We start from the raw sequence: 26,352 nt of genomic DNA, 5'->3' as shown, positions 1-26,352 counted from the left end.
TATTGTCTATGGACACATACAAACATAACCTGTATATTGAGACTAGCAATCATAGGCAAAGAAATATACAGGGTATACAAAAGCCGACTTAGAAGAAACTTTCTTTAGGGTGTTGGTCTGTTGGGTGAGTGGTATGTAAGGCAGGATGTCTGGGGAGGGGTTTGCGTACCAAGTCGAGGGACCCCTGTCCTTGAGGTCCACTCTGCTGTCCATAGGTCCCTAAATCTTTGGGCTATAAAAGTTGAAATGTTGGCCTCCCTTGTTATCTGTGTGTGTGTATGTTTAAGTGTGTTTGTGTGTGGGGGGTCACTAACCCCCCTTTCGCGCCTAGGCCAGCGAGTACCTCTAGTACCAGGGTAGGCCTTGTCTCAGGCCACCTGGAATTTAAGCTCTGTCATATGTGCATGTGTGATCCTACAGCATTTCTTGATCAAAAGTAGTCAAAATGCTCCACAAAAACAATTAAGAATTATCTTGCCAATGTGATTCACATTCTCACGTGAACAAAAGGCAAATGGCTGACTGTGATCCTTATGATTGTGATTATATTAAATGCAATTGCATGACCCTGCTCAGTGTAATGCTTACAAGTAGTAATGTCAAATTAAATAATTTTGCACAGCACATTAGCCAATAAAAGAATCTTTATTTTTGTATTAATTTATGCAGGAATATGAGTATTAATGAAACACTTTATGCTTTGAAAAATCTTCTGATTATTTATAATAGATAATCATTTATATGCTGGAAAATTACTTACTTTGCACAGAGGATCATATGTTGTAATACTTTTCTGTTAGTAATCTGTCCTGATAACAATTATCCTTAAAGCCATAAAAAACAAATATTTAATCAGTGGAAACTTTGAATGGTTTACTGTTCAAATATATAAACTAAATATGTTTTAGGGCTCTGTGAGGAGAATAACCAGAAGAGTCTCGAAGCAGTCCAGATCACCCTCCCATTTGTGAATAGGGCTACTCATATGACAATAATTAAGATCACATCTGGGTTCTGTTTACACCGATTGAGGAGCTTCGACCTTTTTTTTGTGATGCGAGAGAGTTTCCACTGAGGAAATGCAGTAAAAATAAACTGCTTCAATTAATGGATAACTGTGAATTTCGGTAAGCAGTAACTTTGTTACTTTATGATTATAAAATATCACTAATTTTTAGTTGTATAATTTTGATTGCTACTGTAGTAAATGCTTGTCTTTAGAAATATATGAAAACTTTTCCACTACCTTTAAGAGACTTTTTGCAAGTGTAAGACGACAAAGCAATCGCTTTATTTAACTTATGCATCTTAAAATACATATCATGTAGTAGCTTAAACAGTATGGATTGTATTCGCTGAAAATAAGATATTTTGCATAAAAAATATTAAGTGTTTCACTAAAAACATTTGCACAATTGCAACTTACGTATTCTCTGTTCGTAAATGGAAGAAATTAGTAAAGCTGCGACAAAATTAAAGAAGGTTAAGCGGTTTACGTTGGAATTAGCGGATTAATGGTTATTTGGTTAGCTGTGCTCACTGTATTTGACACACAGCGTAAGAATTATAGCAAGATATTTAGTCCTTGATGCATTGTCCTGGTAAAACTTAATTGCAATTAAATGAAAAGAAAAACACTCATGTCGGCTTATTTACTCTGGATGTTCAAAGCTTCGCGGTCAGTCTCTCACAAAACTCAAACGATTTCTCTGCCAGAGCTGGATCCCGGGCCAAAGGGGAGGGAAGAACAAGTGAACAGTCGCTGTCAAAGTACTTCCCGGTGATGCCATCGGTCTCCTCAGCCACGGCGCAGTAGATGGTGCTGACTGCACCCTCCTCCGCAGACTGAGGACGACAGACCACAACACCGTCAGATTCAAACTTACTAGCTTTCTATTACATTACAGAAATGAAACGAAAGTCCCTTCAGGAATTTGTGGTTAAGGGCCTTACTCACAGGATGTAAGACAGCAACCGTTTAGCATGGTGTCTTAACTTGCTGACCTACACATTATTCTAATTCAAAACAACATTTGACCACACACACACTGAGTAAAACATCCAGAAATGTGTTTGAGTACAGAAGCAATTTAAATCTATTGTGAGGGCTGGATTTTAATGACTAGATCCATGATAATATTACTAACACCAGTCCCTTAACAGATTAACCACAATTTTTTCTTAAAATAGGTTCCTATTGTAAAACCGTATAAAAGGAAAGTCTATTCCCTTTACATCCAATAGGATAAATTACTACTCTTTACTGATCAGCCTGCTCAAAAGTCAACCTAAATAGTACAACCAATAAAAATAATGCTTATTTTGTGCTGTGTAAAGTGTGTCATATAAAAGCAGGTTAATTCTTCAGGATCAAGCTGAAACTAATGCTAAACATTCAGAATTCAAAATCTATTTAAACAGACCATTTACTGGTCTTTCAGTCCAATACACAGTGAAATAATAATGTTATCAGTCTTGTCCTCCATTTCCTGAATGCTTTATGAGTAATAAATTACTTTGCATATAATCTAAGCATATAACTCATTCTCTCTCATCAGATTAAATAACTTATTTATTATAATTATGGAAATTTTTTTAGAAGAACTGTTCTAGGTGTTGCTTTTAACGGTAACAGATAAAAAGAATAACTTGAAAATATATAGTGTTACGTGCTGCTGTTTTTACCCCGCCTCCACGTTCGAACTCCGCCCACGACCATGCCCGCTCGACCTGTCCTGGCCCGCCTCCACCTCCGGACCCCGCCTTCGGTTCCTGTTTGGCCTTCGTCATTTCCGTCCGGAGAAGGATAAGAGCCGGTCCAGGACACCCTTCGGGAGCTTAGCTCGTTTCTTGATTATTGTGGTTTGCTTTCTTTGGTTTTGATTACTTGTGTATGACTTTTGATTTCCTTGACTAACGATTCTTTGCCTAGCCCTTTCTGTACTTTCGCCCGGTCTGCTTGATTTTCTGGTTATCGATCTTTTTGCTTGCTTTTGGTTTACGTCTTCGCGCGCCCCTCTCACTTTGACGCTTTACTGTGTGTATGTTTTGTATGATTGTTTGGTGCTTAGGGAGTGATTGCCGGTTTTGTTTGGAAGTTTTTGTGACTGTTTTTGGATAGGGAGTAAGGGTTAACACTTGTTATTTGGTTTTCGCACTTAGTTAAGCTAGATAGGGGTTGTGTTTGGTAAGTGGGTTTTGTTTATTATTTTGGCAATAGTCACTCCTGAGTTTTACGCACCTGGATCATTTGTTCTGTGTCTGTCTTGCGTGAATAAAATATAAAAAACTATAAAAATATCCCCTTTGTCCACGTGTGTTCCCTTGTACACCACACCCTGTGTTCCCCTCGTTCCCCTTTCCCCATTCCCTTCCTCTGTTACACCCTAACCCCTAGACAGGGTCGTAACAGAATTGGGGGCTCGTCCGGGATATTCCTGTCTGGGATATCTTCGTTCCTCTGTGTTGTCCTTCTGTGTACTTTCGGATTTGCTTGGCGGATTGATTGTAGTGGGGATAGTTGGTGTACTTGGGATTGCAGTATGGCTACCTTTGACCTGCTCGAGTTTACCCTGAACCCCACGCAGGAACACTTTGAATCTTGCAGGAAAGCTGACCTAGTAGCCATTGCGGGGTTTTTCAACGTCAGGATTCCGATCTGTGCGTCGAAGCAGGAAATTAAGCAGGTCCTGTACGACGAGTTAGTCACGCAGGGTATTCTACCCGAGCCTGGTGATCTTTCGGGTGTTGCACCTTGCCCGCCCCGGTCTCCTGCGTCGGCGGAAGCAGGAGGCCCGGTGCCGAGGTCTCGCATGGATCCTGGAGGTCCCGGCTCCACTAAGGAGGAGATTCTCCTCACAATTCGGCTACGAGAAACCGAATTGGAGATTAAGAAGCAGGATTGCCAAGCCCAGCTCTTACGAATCAGGGCTTTGGAGTTGGAGGCAGAACGGGATGCTAACATACAAAGGGCGAGGGCAGGTCCAAAACCGCCTGTTCCTCACCCTCGTAAGGTAAGCTCGCCCCTTGATGCCGACCGCTCCACCGCTCGTGCCGGTGTAGGTTCACTGGACGAGAGTGTGCGTCCTAATGCTCCATCTCCCCCGGTTCCTACTCGATCCCCTGAAAGGGAAACTACTGGCTTTGATGTAAGCCGTCACATTGGACTTGTGCCCATTTTTAGGGAAAATGAGGTAGACGCTTACTTCCCCATCTTCGAACGCATTGCGACCACCTTGAATTGGCCCCGGCATCTTTGGTCCTTACTGCTGCAATGCAAACTCGTGGGGAAGGCTCAAGAGGTCTGTTCAGCCCTTGGTTTAGAGCAAAGTCTCGACTATGACATTGTGAAGGCTACAGTGTTGAGAGCTTACGAACTAGTGCCTGAAGCATATCGGCAGAATTTCAGGAAGCTTTGTAAATCCGCCTCGCAAACCCACGTGGAATTCGCTCGGGAAAAGTCACTCCTCTTTGATAAATGGTGTACCGCTAGTGGTGTGACTAACTTCGATCAGCTCAAGGAACTGCTTTTGTTAGAGGAGTTTAAGAATTGTGTACCCGATCGTGTAGTCGTTTACTTAAACGAACAGAAAGTTACGACTCTTGTTGAAGCTGCCACCTTGGCAGATGAGTTTGTACTGACGCACCGTACTGTGTTTGCCCCTACCCCTTTGCCACGCAAACTGAATGCTAGACCAGTATCGGAAAAGGCTACTCCTGCGACCTCGACTACGGAAACTCGTGCTTGTTACTATTGTCATGAGATTGGTCACCTTATTTCAGTTTGTCCTGCGTTACAACGCAAGAACGCTCGGCTAAATGTGAAAAAGGTTCTTGCAACTGATTGTGTTCCCGTTTCTGATGTTCCGATGTCACCTAACTCTGTTGAACCCTCCTTCCAGCCGTTTGTATTCCCTGGTTTTATTTCTCTGTTGAACTCTGATGTTAAGTGTCCTATTATGATCCTACGGGACACTGGTGCTGCTCAGTCCTTCATTTTGGAATCTGTGTTGCCCTTTGATAACTCGTCTTATGCTGGTTCTGATGTGTTAGTTCAAGGTATTGAACTAGGAACCATGAGAGTGCCTCTCCACCAGGTTTGCTTAGAGACTAATGATTTTTCGGGTGTTGTAAAAGTTGCTGTTCGACCTCGACTCCCTGTTTCGGGTGTATCTTTTATTTTGGGGAATGACATTGCGGGAGGTAAGGTAGTTCCTCTACCTGAGGTAGCGTCAGAACCAGAGAGTGGCTCTGACAATTTAGAATTTGATTTCCCTGGTGCTTTTCCCGCTTGTGTCCTTACTCGTGCTCAAGCTAGACAACTAGCAGACATCGACCTGGCTGATTCCTTCATAGCTGAACGAAAGGTATCTATTCCGTCCCCATGTGCTAGTCCCCCACTTGTAAAAGACCCAGAATTACCTCAAGCTATAGATCATGTGTGTACGCGAAAGGATTTGATCGCAGCTCAGGGAGCTGACCCGACTCTTACGGAGTGTTTTGGTTCGGCCGTAGAGAAAGCGACCTTAGCAGACCATTCAGTGGCTTACTTTATTGATCGTGGTCTGTTGATGCGGAAGTGGACACCCCCTCAGACTCCTTTGGATTGGGCTATTCTATTTCAGATAGTGGTTCCGTGTTCCCATAGAAACCAAGTACTAACTTTGGCCCATGACCACCCATGTTCTGGACATTTAGGTATTAGAAAGACGCTCGCTCGTGTAGTAAAATATTTCTATTGGCCTGGTATAAATTCAGAGGTTAAGAAATACTGTCGATCTTGTCATATTTGTCAACTGGTAGGAAAACCAAATCAGGTAATTCCCCCTGCGCCCTTGCGTCCTATCCCCGCTATCGGAGAACCCTTCGAACACGTTGTTATTGATTGTGTGGGTCCTTTGCCTAGAACTCGTTCTGGATATGAATACATTTTCACCCTTATGTGTGCCGCTACTCGTTACCCGGAAGCAATACCGATTCGAAGTTTACGTACCAGAGGTGTGGTAAAAGCTCTAATTAAATTTTGTACCACCTTCGGGTTACCTAAATACGTCCAGTCTGACCAAGGTTCAAATTTTACGTCCCTGTTATTTTCCCAGGTGTTGCAGGAATTGAATATTCGACACCGGGTCTCCAGTGCCTATCACCCGGAGTCCCAAGGTGCTCTTGAGCGGTTTCACCAGACATTTAAAACAATGTTGCGGACTTTTTGTTTAGAGGCAGGAAAGGATTGGGATGAGGGAATCCCCCTACTCCTGTTTGCCATTCGGGATACCATACAGGAATCCACCGGATTCAGCCCAGCTGAGCTCGTGTTTGGACACACCGTGCGCGGACCGTTAAAGGTCCTCCAGGAACAGTGGTTGTCCCCCGATTCGCCCCATCCAAGTAAGAACGTATCGACGTTTGCTAAATCGTTGCGTGAACGCCTTAGTGCGGCCCGGGAACTGGCCAAGCGTTCACTATGGTCATCGCAGACAGAGATGAAGGCTCGATTCGATATAAACGCTAGAGAGCGTACTTTCCGGGAGGGAGATCGAGTGTTAGTTCTTTTACCCCTGCCTGGTTCGTCGTTGCAAGCGCGATTTTCAGGTCCCTATAGAGTAAAGGAAAAGCTTAGTCCTCTGAACTATGTGGTTGAAACCCCAGATCGTAAACGAAAAACCCGATTGTGTCATATTAACATGTTGAAATCGTATGTCGATCGTCCAGATTTTGTTCCTTCGTCCATCCCCGTTGTGCTCCCCTCTGCCCTCGTTCATGTGCCGGTGCGAGACTACTCGCCGGAGATCGATGATCTCCACCTTGGCCGGAATTGTTTGCCCTGCGCCCGTTTGCCGAATTCAGAGGCCCTCGAACATCTGATGGAGAGACTTGATCATTTACCCCGTGCCGCTAGTTCCGATGTACAGACCTTAGCCCGTAGATTCCCCTCCTTATTCTCCGACACCCCTTCGCAAACCCCTGTGCTGGTGCATGATATTGACGTGGGAGATCATGTCCCTATTAAACAACACCCTTATCGTGTTAGTCCTAGGAAGCGGGAGCAGTTACAGAAAGAGACAGATTACTTGTTAGAAACGGGTTTCGCGATCCCTAGTTCTAGCCCGTGGAGTTCCCCTTGCCTACTCGTTCCAAAACCTGATGGTACATTCCGTTTCTGTACGGATTATCGAAAAGTAAATGCTGTGACTAAGCCAGACGCTTTTCCCCTTCCCCGAATGGAAGACTGTGTAGATTGTATTGGTTCCGCTAAGTTTGTCACAAAACTCGACCTTCTGAAAGGTTACTGGCAGGTTCCCCTAACCCCTCGTGCTTCGGAAATCTCTGCATTCGTTACCCCAGATACCTTCCTGCAGTACACCGTGATGTCATTCGGTTTACGAAATGCCCCGGCTACGTTCCAACGTCTTATGACTAAGGTTCTAGGAGATGTACCAAATTGTGAGGCATACTTAGACGACGTAGTCGTATACTCGGATTCGTGGGAGCATCATTTGACAACGTTAGAGCAGGTGTTTATGAGACTCAGGGATGCTTCCTTGGTATTAAACTTAGAGAAATGTGAATTTGGTCAGGGCACAGTTACATACCTTGGTAAACTAGTGGGACGCGGAACAGTGAAGCCTGTTGACGCTAAGGTCCAGGCTATAACTTCCTTCCCTATTCCCAAAACTAGAAAGGACCTTCGTCGCTTCCTCGGCATGGCAGGTTACTATCGATGCTTTTGTCGAAACTTCTCCGATGTTGTGTTGCCCCTCACAAACTTGCTTCGTAAGGACGCCCACATGACTTGGTCTACTGAGTGTCAGTCAGCTTTTGACGCGGTAAAATCATTGCTCTCCAGTTCTCCTGTGTTAGCTACTCCTAACTTCAGTAAACCGTTCAAGCTTGAAGTTGATGCCAGTGGTACCGGTGCCGGCGCCGTCCTCCTCCAGGAGGATGATGCAGGTCTAGACCATCCTATTTGCTATTGGTCAAAAAAATTTGTTAAACACCAATTGGCATATAGCACCATCGAAAAGGAAGCCCTTGCGCTATTGCTTGCCCTACAACAGTTTGAAGTCTACGTAGGTGACAGTGTTCAGCCGGTGGTCGTATTTACGGACCACAATCCTCTGCTGTTCCTGAATCGGATGCGAAACAATAACCAACGTCTCATGCGCTGGTCTCTGATTGTGCAGGCTTTTAATCTGCAAATACTCCATAAAAAAGGAGCTAGCAACCTGGTGGCGGATGCCCTCTCACGTTCTTGGTGACTTTGAATTGGAATTTGTGATGTATATTATGTTTGTGTTTGTGAACCCTACGAGGTTCACACTTTTGGGGGGGGGGTGTTACGTGCTGCTGTTTTTACCCCGCCTCCACGTTCGAACTCCGCCCACGACCATGCCCGCTCGACCTGTCCTGGCCCGCCTCCACCTCCGGACCCCGCCTTCGGTTCCTGTTTGGCCTTCGTCATTTCCGTCCGGAGAAGGATAAGAGCCGGTCCAGGACACCCTTCGGGAGCTTAGCTCGTTTCTTGATTATTGTGGTTTGCTTTCTTTGGTTTTGATTACTTGTGTATGACTTTTGATTTCCTTGACTAACGATTCTTTGCCTAGCCCTTTCTGTACTTTCGCCCGGTCTGCTTGATTTTCTGGTTATCGATCTTTTTGCTTGCTTTTGGTTTACGTCTTCGCGCGCCCCTCTCACTTTGACGCTTTACTGTGTGTATGTTTTGTATGATTGTTTGGTGCTTAGGGAGTGATTGCCGGTTTTGTTTGGAAGTTTTTGTGACTGTTTTTGGATAGGGAGTAAGGGTTAACACTTGTTATTTGGTTTTCGCACTTAGTTAAGCTAGATAGGGGTTGTGTTTGGTAAGTGGGTTTTGTTTATTATTTTGGCAATAGTCACTCCTGAGTTTTACGCACCTGGATCATTTGTTCTGTGTCTGTCTTGCGTGAATAAAATATAAAAAACTATAAAAATATCCCCTTTGTCCACGTGTGTTCCCTTGTACACCACACCCTGTGTTCCCCTCGTTCCCCTTTCCCCATTCCCTTCCTCTGTTACACCCTAACCCCTAGACAGGGTCGTAACAATAGCAGTTAATATGGCTAAGGCTTCCAGATATTTTTGACTTTCGCGTCTTAGAGAAATAAGCCGACACTATCTTGGTTACCTTGAAAAAGAAGATTCCTGTTATACTGAAGATGAGCCTGATTAGCCAGTGGTAGTATCTCATCACTTCCGTCTTCACTACACCAGGGTGCAAGGAGTTCACCGTCACGCCTAATTCACATTGGACACAAACACACAGGGAAGTGTAAGTACTTTTCAACAGCATATTAAAGCACACAAGCCATATAAAGCATCCAGGATGCCTTTGCCTCTTCTAAATCTGGGAGAAAAAACAGCATTTACAGATATGCATGTACAGATGTTTTTTCTTTATTTTTATCTCCATAGGAAACAACAAGTTTCTGGCCGTGGCCTGGGGTTAGGCTAAAAAAACTGTACAGGCATTTTGGATAAAAGTCGGCCAGAACACACCAGTTTGGATAATTATCTGGGAATTTCAAAGAATAACAAGCAACAAATAATTTGCTGGGAATTTCTACAACAGATGTAACTCAGTTCAGAAGGTTTCATGCTCCCTGGCACAACAGAGGAATCAGTATCTGCTCGTCCTCATTGTCGATGCAGACGTCAGCTTTTATACATAACACATAATACAGTCTTCAACTGTGTGCAGCCATGTTTGCAAATCAATGGAACATACTTCAGTGGTATTTTATCTTTAATTAACATCTTTTAGATCCTTCAACTTTCTGGACACCGGGCCAGAGCCCCTAACATGCTGAACTGCACACCACACAACATTTGTAGAACGTCCACTTATGTTGTGAAAGAAACTCTAGTAGACAGTATGTCTTCCTGAGTCATGCGTCAATCACATACAAGATCCAACTGATGCCCCAAACAGTCAAGATATTGCCATTGACAGTTATGGGCGCCCACAGACACTCATTCGGCCGTGGGTACCTGTGTCCTGAAGCCTCCTCGCCAGCTCCTTAGTCCATAAAATATTGTATAGCTTGGTATGGTTGTAGCTGCTGTCCATTCCGCCGGTCAAGTTGTTCCCATGGAAGTGTGCAAAGTGGACCTGGCCTTTCCAGTGGTTGACTGAGGAGACGTTGACAATGCGCGCAGGAGCACAACGCTTCATTAGGTCTTTGAAGCAGAAAGAGTAACAGAAAATTAATTAATTGATAGGGGAGTTAAAAAAATAAAAGATAATGATGACTGCATAAATGTAAAGTTAAGCCATAGATAGACATGGTGGCTTTGGGGCTATCACTTGTGACTGCATAAATGCAACACTAAGCCAGAGACATCACTGTAATCTCACAACTCTGAGGTTGTGAGCGTGTTCCCTGGCCCAGGCTCAGTGCGTGTGCCGTTTGTTTCTGATAGGTTCCTGATAGTGCTTGTACTCGAGCAACGCTAATGCTAGCAGATGACACTTACAGGGGCGGATTAAGGTGTACAGAGGCCCCTAGGCTACAGTAGTCTGTGGGCCCCCCAACCCCACCCCCCTCCGCGCCAATGGGGGCCCCCTTGCAGGCTGGCACACGTGGGGCCCCTAGGCTTAAGCCATATCTACCCTGTGCGTTAATCCGCCCTTGGACACTTGGCGTACTTAGCCTTGGTATTAAAGGCAGTGAAAACACAGGAAGGAATGACTGAAGTAACTGCTGACCTAGGAGCAGGTTTGTGAGCAGGAAGGGTCCTACATGGTTTGTAGCGAAGGTCACTTCCAGCCCATCTGTCGTGATCCTCCTAGGCATACCTGTGGATGAACGAATATGTCAGCATGGTCCTGTGTGCACTGTGGTCTCTCTCACACACACACATTACAATGTTACAAGAATATTTCCTTTTAGGATAACATACACAGCCTTTGCTAAATTAAAGCCTAAACCAATTTACAATTGCCAGCCTTTTACAGAATGTATCCCTCCAAGAACTGCGGCTGCGATACTTCATAACCCCACAACACACTCACATTCATGCGCACAGGCTTATCTGACTAAAATCAGTTCTATTTTATTTTTTTTTAGCAGCCCTGGGTCCTTCAACCCTTCACTTTATTTCGCAGGGAACTCAAAAAAGTACCAGAAGCCCCAGCGTTGTTCACCAAAATGTGCAGTTGCTTTTCCTCTCGCAGGAAGTCCTCGGCAAACTGCCGAACGGACTGCAGAGAAGCAGTGTCCAGCAGGCGCAGATGCACATTCTTGTTGCCGCTTAGGCGGCGGATGTCCTGCATTGCCGCTGTCCCCCGCTCCATGCTGCGACATGCGAGGATCACACGCGCGCCGCGCCGGGCAAAGTCCAGTGCTACGAATTTCCCAATCCCTACAACAGGACAGAAATAATGATAAAAAAAAAATCAGAAAAACGTTTAAGCAGTTCCAAAAACACTTCTTGCCATAATAAATTCAATCTGTAGTACTACTTGATCAGGATTTAAATTATTAAACATTAATACACAGGATAGTATTCTTAATAAGTTACATTAGATTAATATAAAAAGTTTGTCGAACTGTACCAAAACCGTGACCAGGATACGCGGTGGATGGATACCCAGCAAACATTGGTCCGACGGCGACGTTGTGTCCCCGGCCAAAAACAGTCGAGGTAAGACGGCATAAATCGGTAAAAATATGTGACACAGAACATTGCCTAAAAATGCATTCAGATACATTTGTACATGTCTACAGTTGTCTGGGGTTGCATGTATAGCTGTCACTTTGAGTTTTAGCTAAGTGCATTTTAATAGTGAGTGCATGTGTGAGCGAAGGTCCACTATGTGACGTCCTTTACACGTGCATTTACAGTCCATCATGATCCTTTATTAAATCCACTGTGAAATTGAGCACGAAACATGCAAATGCGACTGTGCTTACACCTTGGTTAATACTGCAATAAAAAGTAAGTGCCCCGAGTAGTTTTTAAGAGGTTGTGAAAAGACGGCCACTGACATCCTTTACACGTCTATTCAAGCAAGACTCATTGTGGGGGGAAAAGGACATATATTTTTAAATGTTTATTTACATATTGTTTTATGACAAATTATTCACAAAGTGCTCTGTGATTGTGAAGCCACTGCATTTGGCATTATGCGCCCCGTGTTTTCGAATATTAAAAAAATATTTTATTATTTTTATGAAATTTATGCATTTACATGTGAACAGGTATATACCTGGTTACCATTTAAAGTCCGAATTGGTTGTGGATTGTCAAATAAAAAAAAAGTTTACTCGCTTTACTCTGCGTGCGTTTTATTTCCCCATGTGGATACATAAAGTTTTTTAATTTGAATTTGGAAACAGTTGGCAATCTCGCGATATACCGCGATATTCCAGATTATCTTGAGAGAGGGAGAGGAAAAGTTAACGCATTTTCACGAGTCTTATTTACTGACAAGGAGAGAGAAGGGTGAAAGTTAATATATCTATATAAAAAAACTACTGTTGGGTAAGTCCATTTTGTATTGTTTTATAAATTTTACGTTTGACACGAAGGAACTAAAATGTAGTTTGAGTTTGGCTAAAATTAACTAGCAGGCTAAAAGTTAGTAGTGTTAACGTTAGGCTGCTCCTAAAAGCAAACTCTGTTAACATGAGTTCGCAGGTATAAAGCCCCATGCGGTCTCTACACTTAAGTTGAGCTATTTTATGCAGTTGAGCAAACTTCTTGGTGGAAAACTGATAGCAAAATGACCAAGTCCCCAAAATATTAAGTTTGCTGGATTTTGTTTCACTGCCTTAAAAAATAATTACAAATGAGCAGAGCAGTTTCATGCTACTGCAGGAACATGGTGTAATAGATATGGGGTTCCCAACCCTGGTCCTCAAGGACACCTGGCCTATTTGTTTTCTAATTATCCCTGCCCTACCCACTGCTGGTTACCTGGATCAGGTGTGTTCAGTCAATCAGTAGCTGGAAGATATCATTTCAGATAAGATTGGAGTGGGGGAGGGCAAATCAGTAGTGCGTTTGGTAGGGCAAGAAGTGCTGTTGTAACTGCTTAAATTGACTTTAAAGCGAGATGTTTAGTGAAAGATCTTTTAAATAAAGTAAAAAAAAATAATTTGTTAAAACCCAAGCAAATGGTAAATATTGTAGTAGCTATGAAATTCAGTCGATAATAGCATACCAGTATGTTTTAATGATTCAGTAAGTTTTACTGTTCAATGTAGCCTTTTGAGATTTTTCAAAAAGTAAATTACCTGAAAGAGACTGTGAAATGTTGAGCAAAATGTAGGAAGAGCTCAAGAATAACATGGGCTGGCATCTGTAAATGAATTTTAACATGGATGTTTTCAGTAACTACTTTAAAATAATTTTGTAATTTTAGATTTGCTAAACATGTCCTCTGAGTACCAGAGGAAGTGGAGACGACGAAGGGCAAAGGTTGATTCCTTAGTGGAATATGATAGCAGCTCTGATTCTGAGGGGTCAGTGGAGCCAGCCTTGGTGGGAGAGGGCAGTCCCCTCACGGAGGGATCAACACACGACGAAATACATCCTATGGTGGCCTGTAGTTCTTCTGTTAGCACAGCAGTGGTGTCAATTAGACATGAAGAAGAATCCAATTATGATACTGATTCTAATGAAACTGAGTCTGAGCAGTTGGATGAGGCTTCACGTTCAATTGTTGAAACACCATCTCTTCACAAGGACTTGGCTAGTTGGGCTACTGCTACAAACCAGACCCACAAGGCATTAAATGAGCTTCTGGATGTGCTCAGACGTCATGGCCATAGACTTCCCAAAGACGCTAGAACTCTTCTTGAAACTTCACAAGGAGTGCCAGTTCAAAATAAATGCAATGGACAGTATATTTATTATGGTATTGAGCATTATGTTCTTGAACATTTTTCAAAAGAGACACTGCCAGGGAAAGTTGAACTGTGCTTTAATATCATATTACAGATTGTGATGTCACATTTAGGTTCAGCAACTGTCCAGAGTTGGGGGATCTTCTCTCAGGGACTGTGTCAATAAAGTCATGAACAGGTATGTATTTCACCTTGCATTGTTTGTATTGCTGCATAATTCAGAAATAAAATGTATATGTAAATGTATATTCTGGCCAAAATAAGAAACCCAGCTTTGGGTATTTTTTTTTTATTATTATTACAGATTTAATCTTTGACACATTATATCTCCTCACATACATGCCTATTTTCTAGTTCAGAAGGTTTTAGATGTCTACTGACTTAGTCTGCGAGACTGAAAACCAAAAAATCAAAACATAATTTCAGTGTAAGCCATTAATGACTAATTAGTTGTCTCAAAAAATGTGGATATGGATAAGAACATAGTTCAGGGAACTTGTTACCTGACAGATGAGTGGTTGTTAAAGTGTATGATTTAACATTGCATGCTAGTAACATGCTGATAATATTACAACTACAATAATTGTAATATTGACCTTACATGTAAATTTTCCTGATGGTGAAGTAATCCTGAGTAATTTCTTTCACAGAATCATGTCGAATGCCTTAATGGCAAAATTCAACATGAGGGGTGGTGGCCAACTGCAAAAGAAGCCATTTAGAGATACAATCATATTCAATATAATTCAAGGTAATTTTGGCCTTATGACGTGAAATTTTGTACTTTTTCTTATTTTATTTATTTATTTTTTATTGGTACCTTTTATCTATTGAAGGAATATTGTCTTAAAGACCACAGAAATGTCCTGTTTACTTTCACACAGTTACACACCTACTTATGGAACTTGCTCAACCACAGTGGTTTTGAAGGGGAAGGGGACATGCTATTTTTTCATTCACCTAGCACACATTTAATGCAGAACATCTTTTATTAACCAAAGATTATTCAACAGAAAAATGTCGTGTAATGCATGTTGATTACTTTTTTCTAATGTTTCATTAATGAAACTGATAATGTTGTTCCAAGATGTATTTTTAATGTCGTTGTAGGATCATAAAGACAATTTTGCCCTTTTGTAATTTTTTTTTTTTATATTCAATTCCCTCAGATGCAGTAAAAAGATGGAGCGCAAATGCAACAGACTCCGAGATTGAGGCAGCAATGACTGAACACCTAAAACATGCTCCAGGAAGAGCTGGGGGTGGGGGATATAGGAAATGAGCCCGTTGACAGAAATAATTCATGTGTGTGTTCATGTTCTTGCTCTTTTCATTCTTGTTTAACTAATGTTTAATTGTTACTATTTACAGTTCTACTATATATTTAGCCTTTGTTTAAAAATGTTGTATACTTTTATATTTGTATGTGTGTATGTATGTATGTATGTGTTTATATATAATGCACACAAATATTTAAATATATTATATATATTTATTTGTATATTTATATGTATGTATATGTTATATAAATATATTTTTTTACTTATTTAATACAAATAAGAAATGTTTTGTAATGTAAACGTCGATTAAACGTTGTATAGACGTTGAGGTCTGACGACTGATTTTGGACGTTTTTTGAACCATTTATATTCTGATGTGCATTTCACAATAAGGACGTTTATATTCAGGCTAATAAGTACACTGACATAACGCAGAAACACATCTTAAAAACATCCAGACGACGACGCATTAGACGTCCAGAAAAGACGCCGAAAAGACGTCGAATACACGGCAAGTTGACGTCAAAGACGTCCGTTCAACTTTCATTTCGGAACTATTTTTCAACCATGACGGGACGTGTCGGAGGGACGTCATTTCAACGGTCATCAAACGTCCAAATGTTTGCTGGGTAGATTTCCCAAAACAAAGGTAATTAAGCGATCGATTGGAATAAGCAGCTTACCAGTGCTGGATCCTGTGACAATGACTGTCTTGCCTTTGAGCTGCACAGGACAGTCCCGGGGATCCCAGCGCGCTCTCCGCTGCACCCGAACCACCAGCCCCAGTATTACAGTAGAAACTGCCCATAATGGGCTTGAAAATATCTCACTCCAGTTCCAATCCATTTGATAGCTTCCAAAAGCACAGTTCAAATAGCTTATTGAAGAAAATAATAGTATTTATACAAATGAGAAAAGCAAAACCAGCGACAAAGTGTCATTAACCTCCACGGCGGAATGTCAAAGGCAAAGGTTGTACTTCAGAACAAATTAAGTTAATATCCTCTAGGTCCTAAAGTGCGAGGTAAAAAAGCATACTGCCGGATCATTACATATATTAAACCAACGTGCTAAATATATAAATCTTGAAAATCTAGTTTTTAAACGTATTTATACACAAAGAAAAAGCCTCCACGATTATTAAACTCATGGCAATGCAAGGTTAACTAAGCTTATCACACACAGACAGCGTGGGAGTGTCTAACTTTCCGAACAAAACTTACCAAGTATGGAAACGGAGTTGTATGTAGCCTTTTTCGATGATCGAGAGCGTGATGTTTGTGATGCATGCATGCTACCCAGCGCAATCGACAACAAGCTTAAGTATATATATATATATATATATATATATATATATATATATATATATATATATATATATATATATATATATACACAGCCTTTATAATCGACAACAAGCTTAAGCTTATATATATATATACACACAGCCTTTATAATTAAATACCAAAAACTACATACTACAGTATGTCGCGTGATATTCTCACAATTCTGCTCAAATTTATAATGATGGTCTCTATGCATTGTTTTGTTTATACGGGACCTACCAATCTACACTTTAAATTAAACGTCGTCAATAGTTAAAGTAGAAAACCCTAGAAACCCAGGCACTTAAAAATATGTCGTTTTTGCTCATTACTTTAATTGGGAGCTATGGAACTGTGGAAGGAGTCTTAGATTGGGGGGTGGTGCTGTCTGGGGAAGACTTAGCTGTAATTCTGACAGTATCTGAAGTCGTTACAACTTATTCTTTAAAACCTGTAGGATTTCTTTTCTTGGGAAAAAGTGTTAAAAAATTGTAAAAAATGTATGGCAATTGGCCAGAACTTGCCGTTTGACTGGATCGATGGGTTCCTGATAGTCACAGTATGTTATTGCTAAAACTGGAAAGACTGCCTCTGTTGCAAAGAAGAATGAAGTTAAACTGGTTTCGCACCTTTATTAGTGATCTCACTTCTGTCACGAACGTCAAGGTACGAACCGGGGAAGCAGGAGCAGGAGTCGGGAAATCGGGTGAATGCGGGATTTAATGAATTAGAATTAGAATTTGAATTTGGTGATCAGTGGTAATTGTCAACACACCACAGCACACGCAGTGCGCAACAACGAAATGTGTCCTCTGCATTTAACCCATATGTGACTTTCGTGACATAGCAGGGGGCAGCTAATGAGGAGTACAGCGAGGCACATGGGATAAAACAGGGAGCAACATCACGAAACTTCAATGACAGGACTGGGGAAAGACTAACAGGGAAGCACTTAAATACCGGAACTTGATTAGACAAGACTAGAAACAGCTGGTAATGTAGGGATTCCACACATGGTTAAGAAAAGGGCGTGGCACACAGGAGGAGTGGCACGATCGGGTCGTGGCAGAACCACCCCCGCACTAAGAGGCGCGCACGGTAAGGTAGTGAAGGGACGAGACCAGGGACACCACACCTGGAAAACAAAAGCAAGATCATTAATAGGGCACAGGGAAAGCCAACACACAGAACAGGCACAAGGGCAACAACTGACAAACCACGGGGAATGCAGACAGACACAGGGGCACCAAAAAGGAAGACACAGGAGGAACACCAACCGGAGGAATGAAGGGACCAGGAGTGAACATAGGTAAAACAAAGGGACGAGGAGCAAACACTGGGGGCACAAAACCAGGGGGCACCACACCAGGGCGGGGGGAATTAAGCAGCCAGAGGGAACCCCGGCAGGCAGAAGGTGTGAGCCGCAGGGGTAGCCAGCAACCGTGAGGCCATAGCCGAAGGGACCCTCGGCGACTGTGAGGGCAGAGCTGGAGGGGACGTCGAAGGGGGCGAGAAGGAAGGTGGAGAGACTGCAGGAGGAGGCGAGGAGGGAGGTGAAGGGGACACTGGTGGAGGAGGGAACAGAAGCCACGGCAGGCAAAGGTGCAGCCACAGCCGGCAAAGGCACAGGCGAGCGACAAGTCGGAGCTGGGGGGCCCGCAGGCGACCCATGAGACGTCGAGACCACACCTGGAACCACAGCTGACCAACAAGGTACCGCAGGCGATCGCCGAGCCGGAGCCAGGGGGGGGGTTGCGGGCAACCGCCAAACAGGAGCCAGAGGACCCGCAGGTGACCGCTAAGCCAAAGCTAGGGGGACCGAAGGAGAGCCAGGGGGCAGGGCGAGTGGGACCCGACCCCTGCGCAGGTGTCCTCTCCCTCTTCGGGACACCAAGTGATGAGGTCCTGGCCAGGATTTGACACGCTGGGGTGATGGCTGGGGTGACCCACCGGAGGAGTTCAGAGGGGCAATCAGGGAAATCCTCGAGGGGTCCCACTCAAGCTCCTCCTCCAACTCCAACTAAGGAGGGAGAAGCGGTGGTCTGATAGTCCAGAACCTCCTCGGGGACAGGGACTGGGGCCATGGGAGCCAGGGGCACAGGACCAGGGTCCAGGGGATTAGGGACCTCCTCAGGGATGGGAGCCGGAGCAGGAACCGCAGGGGGCGGAGCGGGAACTACGGGGACCGGAGTAGGAACCGCCGGCACAGGAACAGGAACAGACTCCCATTTTATAGGGAACTTGGGGATCCGCGGGATGGCGTCATCAGGCTTTCTGGCACCTTTCAGGCTAACCACGTGCCCAGGAAGTCACAAGCCTCAGACGCAATCTTGGACATCTGAGAAGTGGCGGGCACTTTGAACGCTGACCTGGGCAAAGCAGCAGCAATGCAGGCTTTGTGTGCGAAGACCGCCAGGTCCGTGCTCCTCCCGGCACGCCGCAGGACAGGCAGCAGAGATCGACATGGACCCTAGGAGGATTCCCGGAGTCTCGTCCTGTCCGTGGTTTCCCCGCTTTTTCTTTCGGCATGCTTTTGGCAGAGTCTGTGAGTTGGGTAGTAGCCAAAGGGGGGGTCCAATCCTCGGCAGCAGAAGCTAGCTCTAGATATAGTCGGGCTCACCTCGACACACGGCTTGGGCTCTGGAACCAGTCTCCTCGAGGGGGGTTGGGCCCTCTTCCACACTGGAGTTGCTCACTGGGAGAGGCGCCGAGCAGGGGTAGGCATACTTATTTCACCCTGGCTGGGCGGCTGTACATTGGGGTTTACCGCGGTGGACACGCTGGAGAGACTGTGTCTCCTGGCTGGCCTGGGAACGCCTCGGAATTCCCCCAGAGGAACTGGATGAAGTGGCCGGGGAGAGGGAAGTCTGGGTTTCCCTGCTTAAACTGCTGCCCCCGCGACCCGGCCCAGAAAAGCGGTAGATGATGGAAGGATGGATGTTCACATGTGCACTGGTGGTGAAATGACACTGCAGTTATTAATAAAGATCTATAGACACATAATCTGAAAATCAGGTGGTGTGCATTGTTCGACACAATTCATTCCTGGAACCACACTTTGCTGGACATGTCTATCTCATTTAGTTTTTTAGTTTTATGGTGATTAGTCCATTTATTCTACCCATTCCACATTAAATAGTGTAATTATTAATGAGGACACATGTCAATCTCCTAAAATATGTCAACACCTTTGTTGTCTTCCCCTGGCACATACACTACCAGTCAAATATTTAGACACATCCACCCATAGAAAGGTTTTCTTGTACTATTCTCTACATCTTAGAATAGTTATAAAGACGTCAATACTATAAAATAACATATGCAATTATGCACTGACCAAAAAAAGAATTGTTGTGGGGGGGGGGATGTGTGGATTGAGACTCAGAAGGTTGCTGATTTAAATCCTGTGGTCAGCAGAATGATACAAGGCCCTTATACCCAATTCCTACAGGGACTGCCTGACCCTACTTTCTCCTCTATGCCAGTTCCATGAGGTGGCCTCCAGGGATGCTATTCCAGCTGTTCTGAAGTTGCCACATATATTCTAAACACTGACTTATCACTTTACCTTCACCATCTGGTCAAAATCCTCCAAATCCTACTGTGATTTGGTCAGGTGGCCAGGTCATATGATGTGACTCTATGACTCTCCATTGTAGGCAGCTTGGCGTGTCTAAACTTTTGGCTCATCCTGTACCCACAATGTGTATGTGTGTCAGGGTCAGCATCTGTCCAACCCTATCCTTCATGTCTAATCCCTCTTTGGCCAGCAGGTGTGAGTACCTACTCTGGTCAACGATGAAAGAGTAGAGGAAGAATAGTAGTAGTAGCTATGGTGAGCAGCTGTATGAGGAGGGTTGCAGGTTATCTATGTCAAATTTTTTAATACAGTCCAGACATTATACGGTATTTTAAAAAGCAGCACATTTCCAGCACTTTGAAATCTTGGCACTAAAATTTGCTGAGTGGGTAGGTGGGGGTGTTTCTCCTTAATTTTGTCCTAAGGATTTCAAAACAGTAGCAGCACAGTGGTGCAGTGGTTAGCGCTGCTGCCTCACACTTCAGGGAGCAGGGTTCGAGTCTTTACCTGGGCTCCCTGCATGTTCTCCCTGTTTTGTTGTGGGGTTTCCTCTGGGTATTCTGTCCTCCCCCCAAGTCCAAAAACATGCTGATGCTTATTGAAGTTACCAAATTACCCATAGGTGTGTGACTGTGCCCTGTGATGGGTTGGTGCCCCATCCTGGGTTGTTCCCTGCCTTGTGCCTACAGGTTCTGGATCCTGCACAGGACAAGTGCTTTCAGAAAATGGATGGATGGATTTCAAAATACTTTGGTATGCCTTATTAGCATAATTCCGCCCAAGTCTTGACTAGTAAATGAACAAAAGTTTACCCCTTTCACTACACTGCATCTTTTTGTGTTTGTTGCAATACATCAGCCCTCTCCTGGTCTGGTGGAATATCACTGCTGTATGACTGCAACGTCTGCGACCTTCCGCATCTGCAGCCAAATGTGCCTCGCGGATGCCCATCCCCAGCCCGAAAGCACAAAAGTGCGCCTGGAAAACTGAAGTATGAATTAGACTTTAGGCCAGGGGTCACCAACATGGCGCCCGCGGGCACCAGGATGCCCCCAAGGACCACATGAGTCGCCCCGCGGACCTGTTCTAAAAATAGCACAACTCACCAGTGAGCAGCGTCTAAAATTTAATTTTATCCTGTTGCTATTCTTCTTTAATCACATTTGCATTTATATAGATTTGAAAGTGACAATATCTAAAAAAAGCATTGAAAACATGTTTATTATACATGATATAAGAAGAGTGTATCAAACTGGCAGCCCTTCGTATGGCTCAGGACCCGTGAAGTAGCTCTCAGTTTCAAAAAGGTTGGTGACCCCTGCTGTAGGCAGTCAAAGAAAATGCTTAAGGTTATTTATCTGGGTAGTCAATGTATATTAGCTCAGAAAAAAGAACACAATTTAACATTACAACATATGCAAATTCTCCTCAGGGGCACCTCAGCCATAACCATGTTAAATTTCACCATCAGCTCAGTCAATTAACTTAGTTAAACAACTCAATGAGGTATTGATTGGCCAAACAAGGTGGGGTGATGATCGAGTCAGAAAAGACAGGGGTTGCTGCAAATACCAGGTTGACTTTAGGAGAAGTTTTGAAATGGCTAAGCTAACACACTATTACAGATATAATATCATAGTTTTACACCAACATGAGGATAATTTAAATATCATTCAGACTTTTGCAGAGTACTGCAGTAACTGCAGGGTGAATAATATTTTTGTTTATTAAAACACAGCACACACTGGGTTTACCCACTTCCCTCTCTGCAGTATAAATTAATTAGATTTTTTTTTAAGGTATTCATTGAAATTAAAGTGTGTTTATGGTTAATGCGTTAATCTGTCATAACCATATGTTTCTGATACCTCTAATGAAGTTGTTATAGACATGGGGCTGGGTGGGGGCAACAAGGGGGTGGAGATAAGGGCTATAAAATAAGAGTGTGAAGGACAGCAGAACCAATGTGTTTGACAGACAGAAACAAAGACAGTTATAGTGAGGAATTATAAGCAGGCTTATAGGTTAGTTACGCATAGTAACTAAGACATTTTGGAGTAGCATGAAATGTGTATCAGAAGGAGGAATAGAAGAGAATGAAGTGCACTTTAAACTCAGTAGAAGAAAGTGACACTGGAGTTCAGCCTGCAGGGATTCGGATCCTCCGCACATTTCAGATGAAGAATAAATTGGTCCGAGTCGGTTTGGCAGAAACCCTTAGTACTTATGTCATGATGGTAAGTTGAAATCTCACGGTACATTAGACCTATTTTACAATAGTCGTAGGATTAAAATGTTATGTGCTGAAGCCTGAACTCGCTTTATATTCCGAGTTTTATTCCTTATGTTGGCTTTAGCAAAGTATCGGCCGTTTATCAGCTGCTGTCTGTAGTACTGCTGGCACGTCCATAAGTCTAAGTTCTTTTTTTAAACCGTATGTCACAGACATTGCTGTAATGGCCTCTCAGTTATGATCAGCTGTTTTCTGACTCGCACCATAATGTTTCAAATGTGTAGCTGAAAAAAGAATCATTACAACAGGGACATTGTGAAATACTAGAAGTGTAGCTAGAAGTGTAGCTGTCATGAGGAGAGGTTAGCGGAACTGAATCTGTTTAGCCTTGACAAAAGGAGACTAAGGGGGGATATGATTCAGGTCTATAAGATTCTAACGGGTCTGGATGCTGTTCAGCCAAATGACTATTTCAATATTAGTCTAAATACTAGAACTCGTGGCCATAAGTGGAAATTAGCGGGAGAACATTTTAAAACAAATTTGAGGAAGCACTTCTTTACACAGCGTGTAGTTAGAGTATGGAATAGTCTTCCTGCTAGTGTAGCGGAAGCTAAAACCATGGGTTCCTTTAAATCAGAGCTAGGTAAGATTTTAACAACTCTGAGCTATTAGTTAAGTTCTCCCCAAACGAGCTTGATGGGCCGAATGGCTTCCTCTTGTTTGTAAATTTCTTATGTTCTTATGTTCTAAACACAAACACTGCTTTATGGATTCAGTACTTGCTCATTTTTTTAAATTCCCCAGTCTGGTTTCCTTTCCAGGCTACTGACTGTGTTACGACACACATAGTTTTCCAGGTTTATCAGATAATTTATAAAGTGGAATTTAATTAATTAAAACATGTCTATGTGTGATAGTCTTTACTGCCATTTTTAAATACATTATGAAAATGCTCTTTATTCATTTATTATGCATCATATGCTAACTAACCTTAAGAAATCTGATATTAAAATAGCAAAATCCTCCTTGTATTTCCCAGTTGTCTACTACAGCTGTGTACCAAACTTCAATAAAAGATGAATCATCGATTCAATTTTAAAGAATAATTTTATTTGAAATTACTGAGCAAATTATAACCTTTTTGTATTAAAATGTGAATTACAAAAGCACCAGTGTTTATTGACAACACGTTTACTGTCTTTCATCATCATCTTTGCACGTTTTTCCAGGTGAGGCTCCACATGCTAACTGGACTTGATTCATTCTGCCCCCTCCTGCATTGCAGGTCTTTGGCTTGGGCTCTGTGGCCCAGGTGGTGACTGGTGGTGGGCTGTTTGGGGATTACCTGAGCATCAACCTCGGTTTTGGCTTAGGTGTCACCATGGGAGTGCACGTTGCCGGCCAGGTATCAGGTACAATATTGGAAATTGAATTGTTGCCTTTAGGTTGGCTTTTCGGGGATACCCATGCCTACCGATCCTTCTTATCCTTGCCCTCAGGTGCCCACATGAACACTGCCGTCTCCTTCACCATGTGTACATTTGGCCGTCTTGGCTGGAAGATGCTTCCTCTCTACATAACAGCACAAATGCTGGGCTCTTTCCTGGCAGCTGGAACTGTCTTCACCCTGTACTATGGTGTGTAAATCATTCTGCTAGACTGTTAATCATGAACAGAGGACATTTTGTTTACACAGTCATCCTGAGACTGGAAATTCCAACTTTATTCACCTTGTTACACAAGGATGTGTAATTGGGTTTTGTTATGTTATTTCTTTAAGTTGTAGAGCAGGGGTCTTCAACTCTGGTCTTAGAGAGGTACTATCCAGTCGGATTTCTATCCTACTTGGCTTCTGATGAGCTACACCTCTTCTCAGGTACATACCAGGAACAGGTCACACATCACAAGCCTGGTAGGATAGAAAACCTACTGGATAGTAGCTCTCCAAGACTGGAGTTAGAGACCCCTGTTGTAGAGTATGGAGATCCCTGTTGTAGAGTATGGAGACCCCTGTTGTAGAGTATGGAGATCCCTGTTGTAGAGTAAGGACCATAAATGATACTTAACCTGAATTGTTCCATTTAAATATCCAGCTGTACAAATTGATAATCATATATTACTTTGGGCAATTGGCCAAGCAATCAAAATGCAAAATTAAATGGCAAGTGCCTTGCATATAATTCTAAACTATTTTTTTCTGTGTTCTCAGATGCAATGTTTAAGTTCTGCAGCGGTAATTTCACTGTGTCTGGGCCAAAAGCCACAGCTGGAATCTTTGCGACTTATCCTGCGCCATACATCTCCATCCATGTGGGCTTCTTAGACCAGGTAAGTGCAGCTGTACCTGTATGCCATGATCACATGACACAATGGCAGTCTCACAATGTGATTCATGGGACTGAATACATCTTGGCTGTAGGGCCAACGCGTCCTCAAAATATTGCTCCAGTGGTAGCTGAAGGAGGAAGGAGTTCTCTGGCCAGACAGCACGTGTCACAGTTACCTTATAGCGCTATTCATAGGATGGTTATTCTGCTCTGGACCGCAGGTGCTGGGCACAGCCATGCTGCTGCTCTGCCTCATGGCCCTATCGGACCAGCAGAACTCCGCCCCCGCTCCCGGCACTGAACCCCTGCTTGTCGGGCTTTTAGTGCTACTCATTGGTATTTCCATGGGTAGCAACAGTGGCTATGCTATTAACCCTTCGCGGGACCTGGCACCCCGTGTTTTTACGGCCATGACTGCCTGGGGACAGCAAGTGTTCAGGTATGCAGCTTTTACTTACGGCATACGTGTAACTGGGTCTGCCATTTGACTTATGTTATTTGATACCATGTGACTTTCAGCTTCTTATCAGTCCCGCTCATCCGTGACTGCATGTATCCGTTTTAGCTTTATGCTATTTCGTTGCTGCCTTGCGATGTGATGCTGTGTTTCTGTTTACCTCTGACCTCCCACCCCTCTCTCTCTCCGCAGAGCTGGAAACGGCTGGTGGTGGGTGCCAGTGGCAGCCCCTCTGGTGGGAGGGCTTTTGGGAGGCGTGGTCTACAAGCTTTTTGTGGAGCTGCATCACCCACGGGAGGCACCTAGATGTACAGAAAGTGGTGTAGAGTTCCTGGATAACAGGGGTCACCCAGGGGAGGCTATACATATGGACAATGATGATGCTGTGATGCTGGGGCAAGTGTGCCTAGGAACAGGAGAGTAGGGTATGAGTATGGAGCAGGGGCAGTAAAGTAACATGTCTGTGTTTATAGATGATTCCATCTGTAATTCCAACTGGGACCATTAGTGCCAAACAGCCTGCATGGGTATGGATGATGGTTTTGGCTTCGCCTCCAGCTGAGGCTAAGAAAAAAAACAGGCTTTGTGCATCTGTAAATACTATTGCCATATGCTGCCCAGAAGCGGAGAAATGAGCTCCAGCCACATGAACAAGACGTGCTTCCTGATTTAGGAAAACAGTCAGAAGCTGCTTTCTGTTAAGGTGACCTAGCAACACATCTGCAAAAGTGCAAGAGCAGGTACAATGGAAGGGCAGGGTGACTGGAGAAAAGCACATGGTTGTAGAGAGAGTCAATGGCCTAGCTTCTACGAGGTTCAAATGAGGTCTAAGTATTTATACACTCAACACAACCACATGAACAAATATGAACAGAGACCACGAACCATTTGAAATTAATTATGAGAGATGCTTAGAATAGCCCATTACCCTGAACAGAATGAGTGGTTAGAAGATGAATATGCTTGGACTGTTATGTTCAGCACTCGAGAAGCTTCTGAAGATGGGCACCCCTTCCAACCGGGTGCTACAAACAGCGATCAACCTGGTCCTACACATTATGGAAAGTTGACGTTTGCTATGTTCTTCAGGTGAAGAGACCAATTTCAGCATTTTTCAGATAGTGTGACAAATGCCCTTTTATCCAAAACCATGACTGTGTGCCCTCCGCTGGGGTCAAACTATCTGACATTAACCTGAAGTGGACACTGATTTAAGAAAAGAGACATGAAACGAAGACTCTTTAGATAGAATAAAAAG

General features: G+C 43.5%; 2 protein-coding genes and 1 long non-coding RNA gene across 8 annotated transcripts; 2 read left to right on the top strand and 1 right to left on the bottom strand.

The window, feature by feature from the left end:
- Nucleotides 1-626: 626 nt before the first annotated feature.
- LOC111843762 (retinol dehydrogenase 11) lies at nucleotides 627-16,463 on the bottom strand. 4 transcript variants are annotated; one of them, XM_023811591.2, is made up of 7 exons: nucleotides 16,393-16,463; nucleotides 15,853-16,046; nucleotides 11,183-11,400; nucleotides 10,745-10,834; nucleotides 10,027-10,215; nucleotides 9,164-9,273; nucleotides 627-1,845 (listed from the first exon to the last, which is right to left on the bottom strand). In XM_023811591.2, the coding sequence occupies exons 2-7, from the start codon at nucleotides 15,975-15,977 to the stop codon at nucleotides 1,666-1,668; spliced, it is 912 nt and encodes a 303-aa protein (XP_023667359.1). In that variant the 5' UTR covers nucleotides 15,978-16,046; nucleotides 16,393-16,463; the 3' UTR covers nucleotides 627-1,665. The 4 variants fall into 4 exon arrangements, with proteins under 4 accessions (XP_023667359.1, XP_023667360.1, XP_023667357.2 ...); XM_023811592.2 differs by having other exon boundaries at nucleotides 15,853-16,022; XM_023811589.2 differs by having other exon boundaries at nucleotides 11,161-11,400; nucleotides 16,393-16,457.
- On the top strand, nucleotides 11,693-15,343 carry LOC140592075 (uncharacterized). Of its 2 annotated transcripts, XR_011992326.1 has the most exons (4): nucleotides 11,693-12,522; nucleotides 13,406-14,067; nucleotides 14,540-14,640; nucleotides 15,059-15,343. It is a non-coding gene; the product is annotated as an uncharacterized lncRNA (long non-coding RNA). The 2 variants fall into 2 exon arrangements; XR_011992325.1 differs by lacking the exon at nucleotides 11,693-12,522 and having other exon boundaries at nucleotides 12,558-14,067; nucleotides 15,059-15,337.
- On the top strand, nucleotides 15,641-26,292 carry aqp7 (aquaporin 7). 2 transcript variants are annotated; one of them, XM_072714154.1, is made up of 7 exons: nucleotides 15,641-15,818; nucleotides 20,764-20,827; nucleotides 23,596-23,722; nucleotides 23,810-23,947; nucleotides 24,520-24,638; nucleotides 24,859-25,076; nucleotides 25,287-26,292. In XM_072714154.1, exons 2-7 carry the CDS (start codon nucleotides 20,804-20,806, stop codon nucleotides 25,516-25,518), a joined length of 858 nt encoding a protein of 285 aa, XP_072570255.1. In that variant the 5' UTR covers nucleotides 15,641-15,818; nucleotides 20,764-20,803; the 3' UTR covers nucleotides 25,519-26,292. The 2 variants fall into 2 exon arrangements, with proteins under 2 accessions (XP_072570255.1, XP_072570254.1); XM_072714153.1 differs by lacking the exons at nucleotides 15,641-15,818; nucleotides 20,764-20,827 and adding an exon at nucleotides 22,020-22,311.
- Nucleotides 26,293-26,352: the final 60 nt, after the last annotated feature.

Source organism: Paramormyrops kingsleyae, chromosome 7 (genome assembly GCF_048594095.1).
Source record: "Paramormyrops kingsleyae isolate MSU_618 chromosome 7, PKINGS_0.4, whole genome shotgun sequence".
Taxonomy (NCBI): Eukaryota; Metazoa; Chordata; class Actinopteri; order Osteoglossiformes; family Mormyridae; genus Paramormyrops; species Paramormyrops kingsleyae.
Note: the sequence above shows the minus strand (reverse complement) of the source record. Positions and strands in the feature narration are given on the sequence as shown.

Excerpts from the sequence above, each read along its gene's own strand:
- LOC111843762 (XM_023811589.2), bottom strand. The coding sequence starts at position 16,015 with ATGGATTGGAACTGGAGTGAGATATTTTCAAGCCCATTATGGGCAGTT. Across the intron at positions 10,216-10,744 it reads GCTCACAAACCTGCTCCTAG|ACCTAATGAAGCGTTGTGCT; the intron begins GTCAGCAGTTAC and ends TCTGCTTCAAAG. Across the intron at positions 9,274-10,026 it reads GAGGAGGCTTCAGGACACAG|GCGTGACGGTGAACTCCTTG; the intron begins GTACCCACGGCC and ends AATGTGAATTAG.
- aqp7 (XM_072714153.1), top strand. The coding sequence starts at position 22,171 with ATGAAGTGCACTTTAAACTCAGTAGAAGAAAGTGACACTGGAGTTCAG. Across the intron at positions 23,948-24,519 it reads TGTCTTCACCCTGTACTATG|ATGCAATGTTTAAGTTCTGC; the intron begins GTGTGTAAATCA and ends CTGTGTTCTCAG. Across the intron at positions 24,639-24,858 it reads ATGTGGGCTTCTTAGACCAG|GTGCTGGGCACAGCCATGCT; the intron begins GTAAGTGCAGCT and ends TCTGGACCGCAG.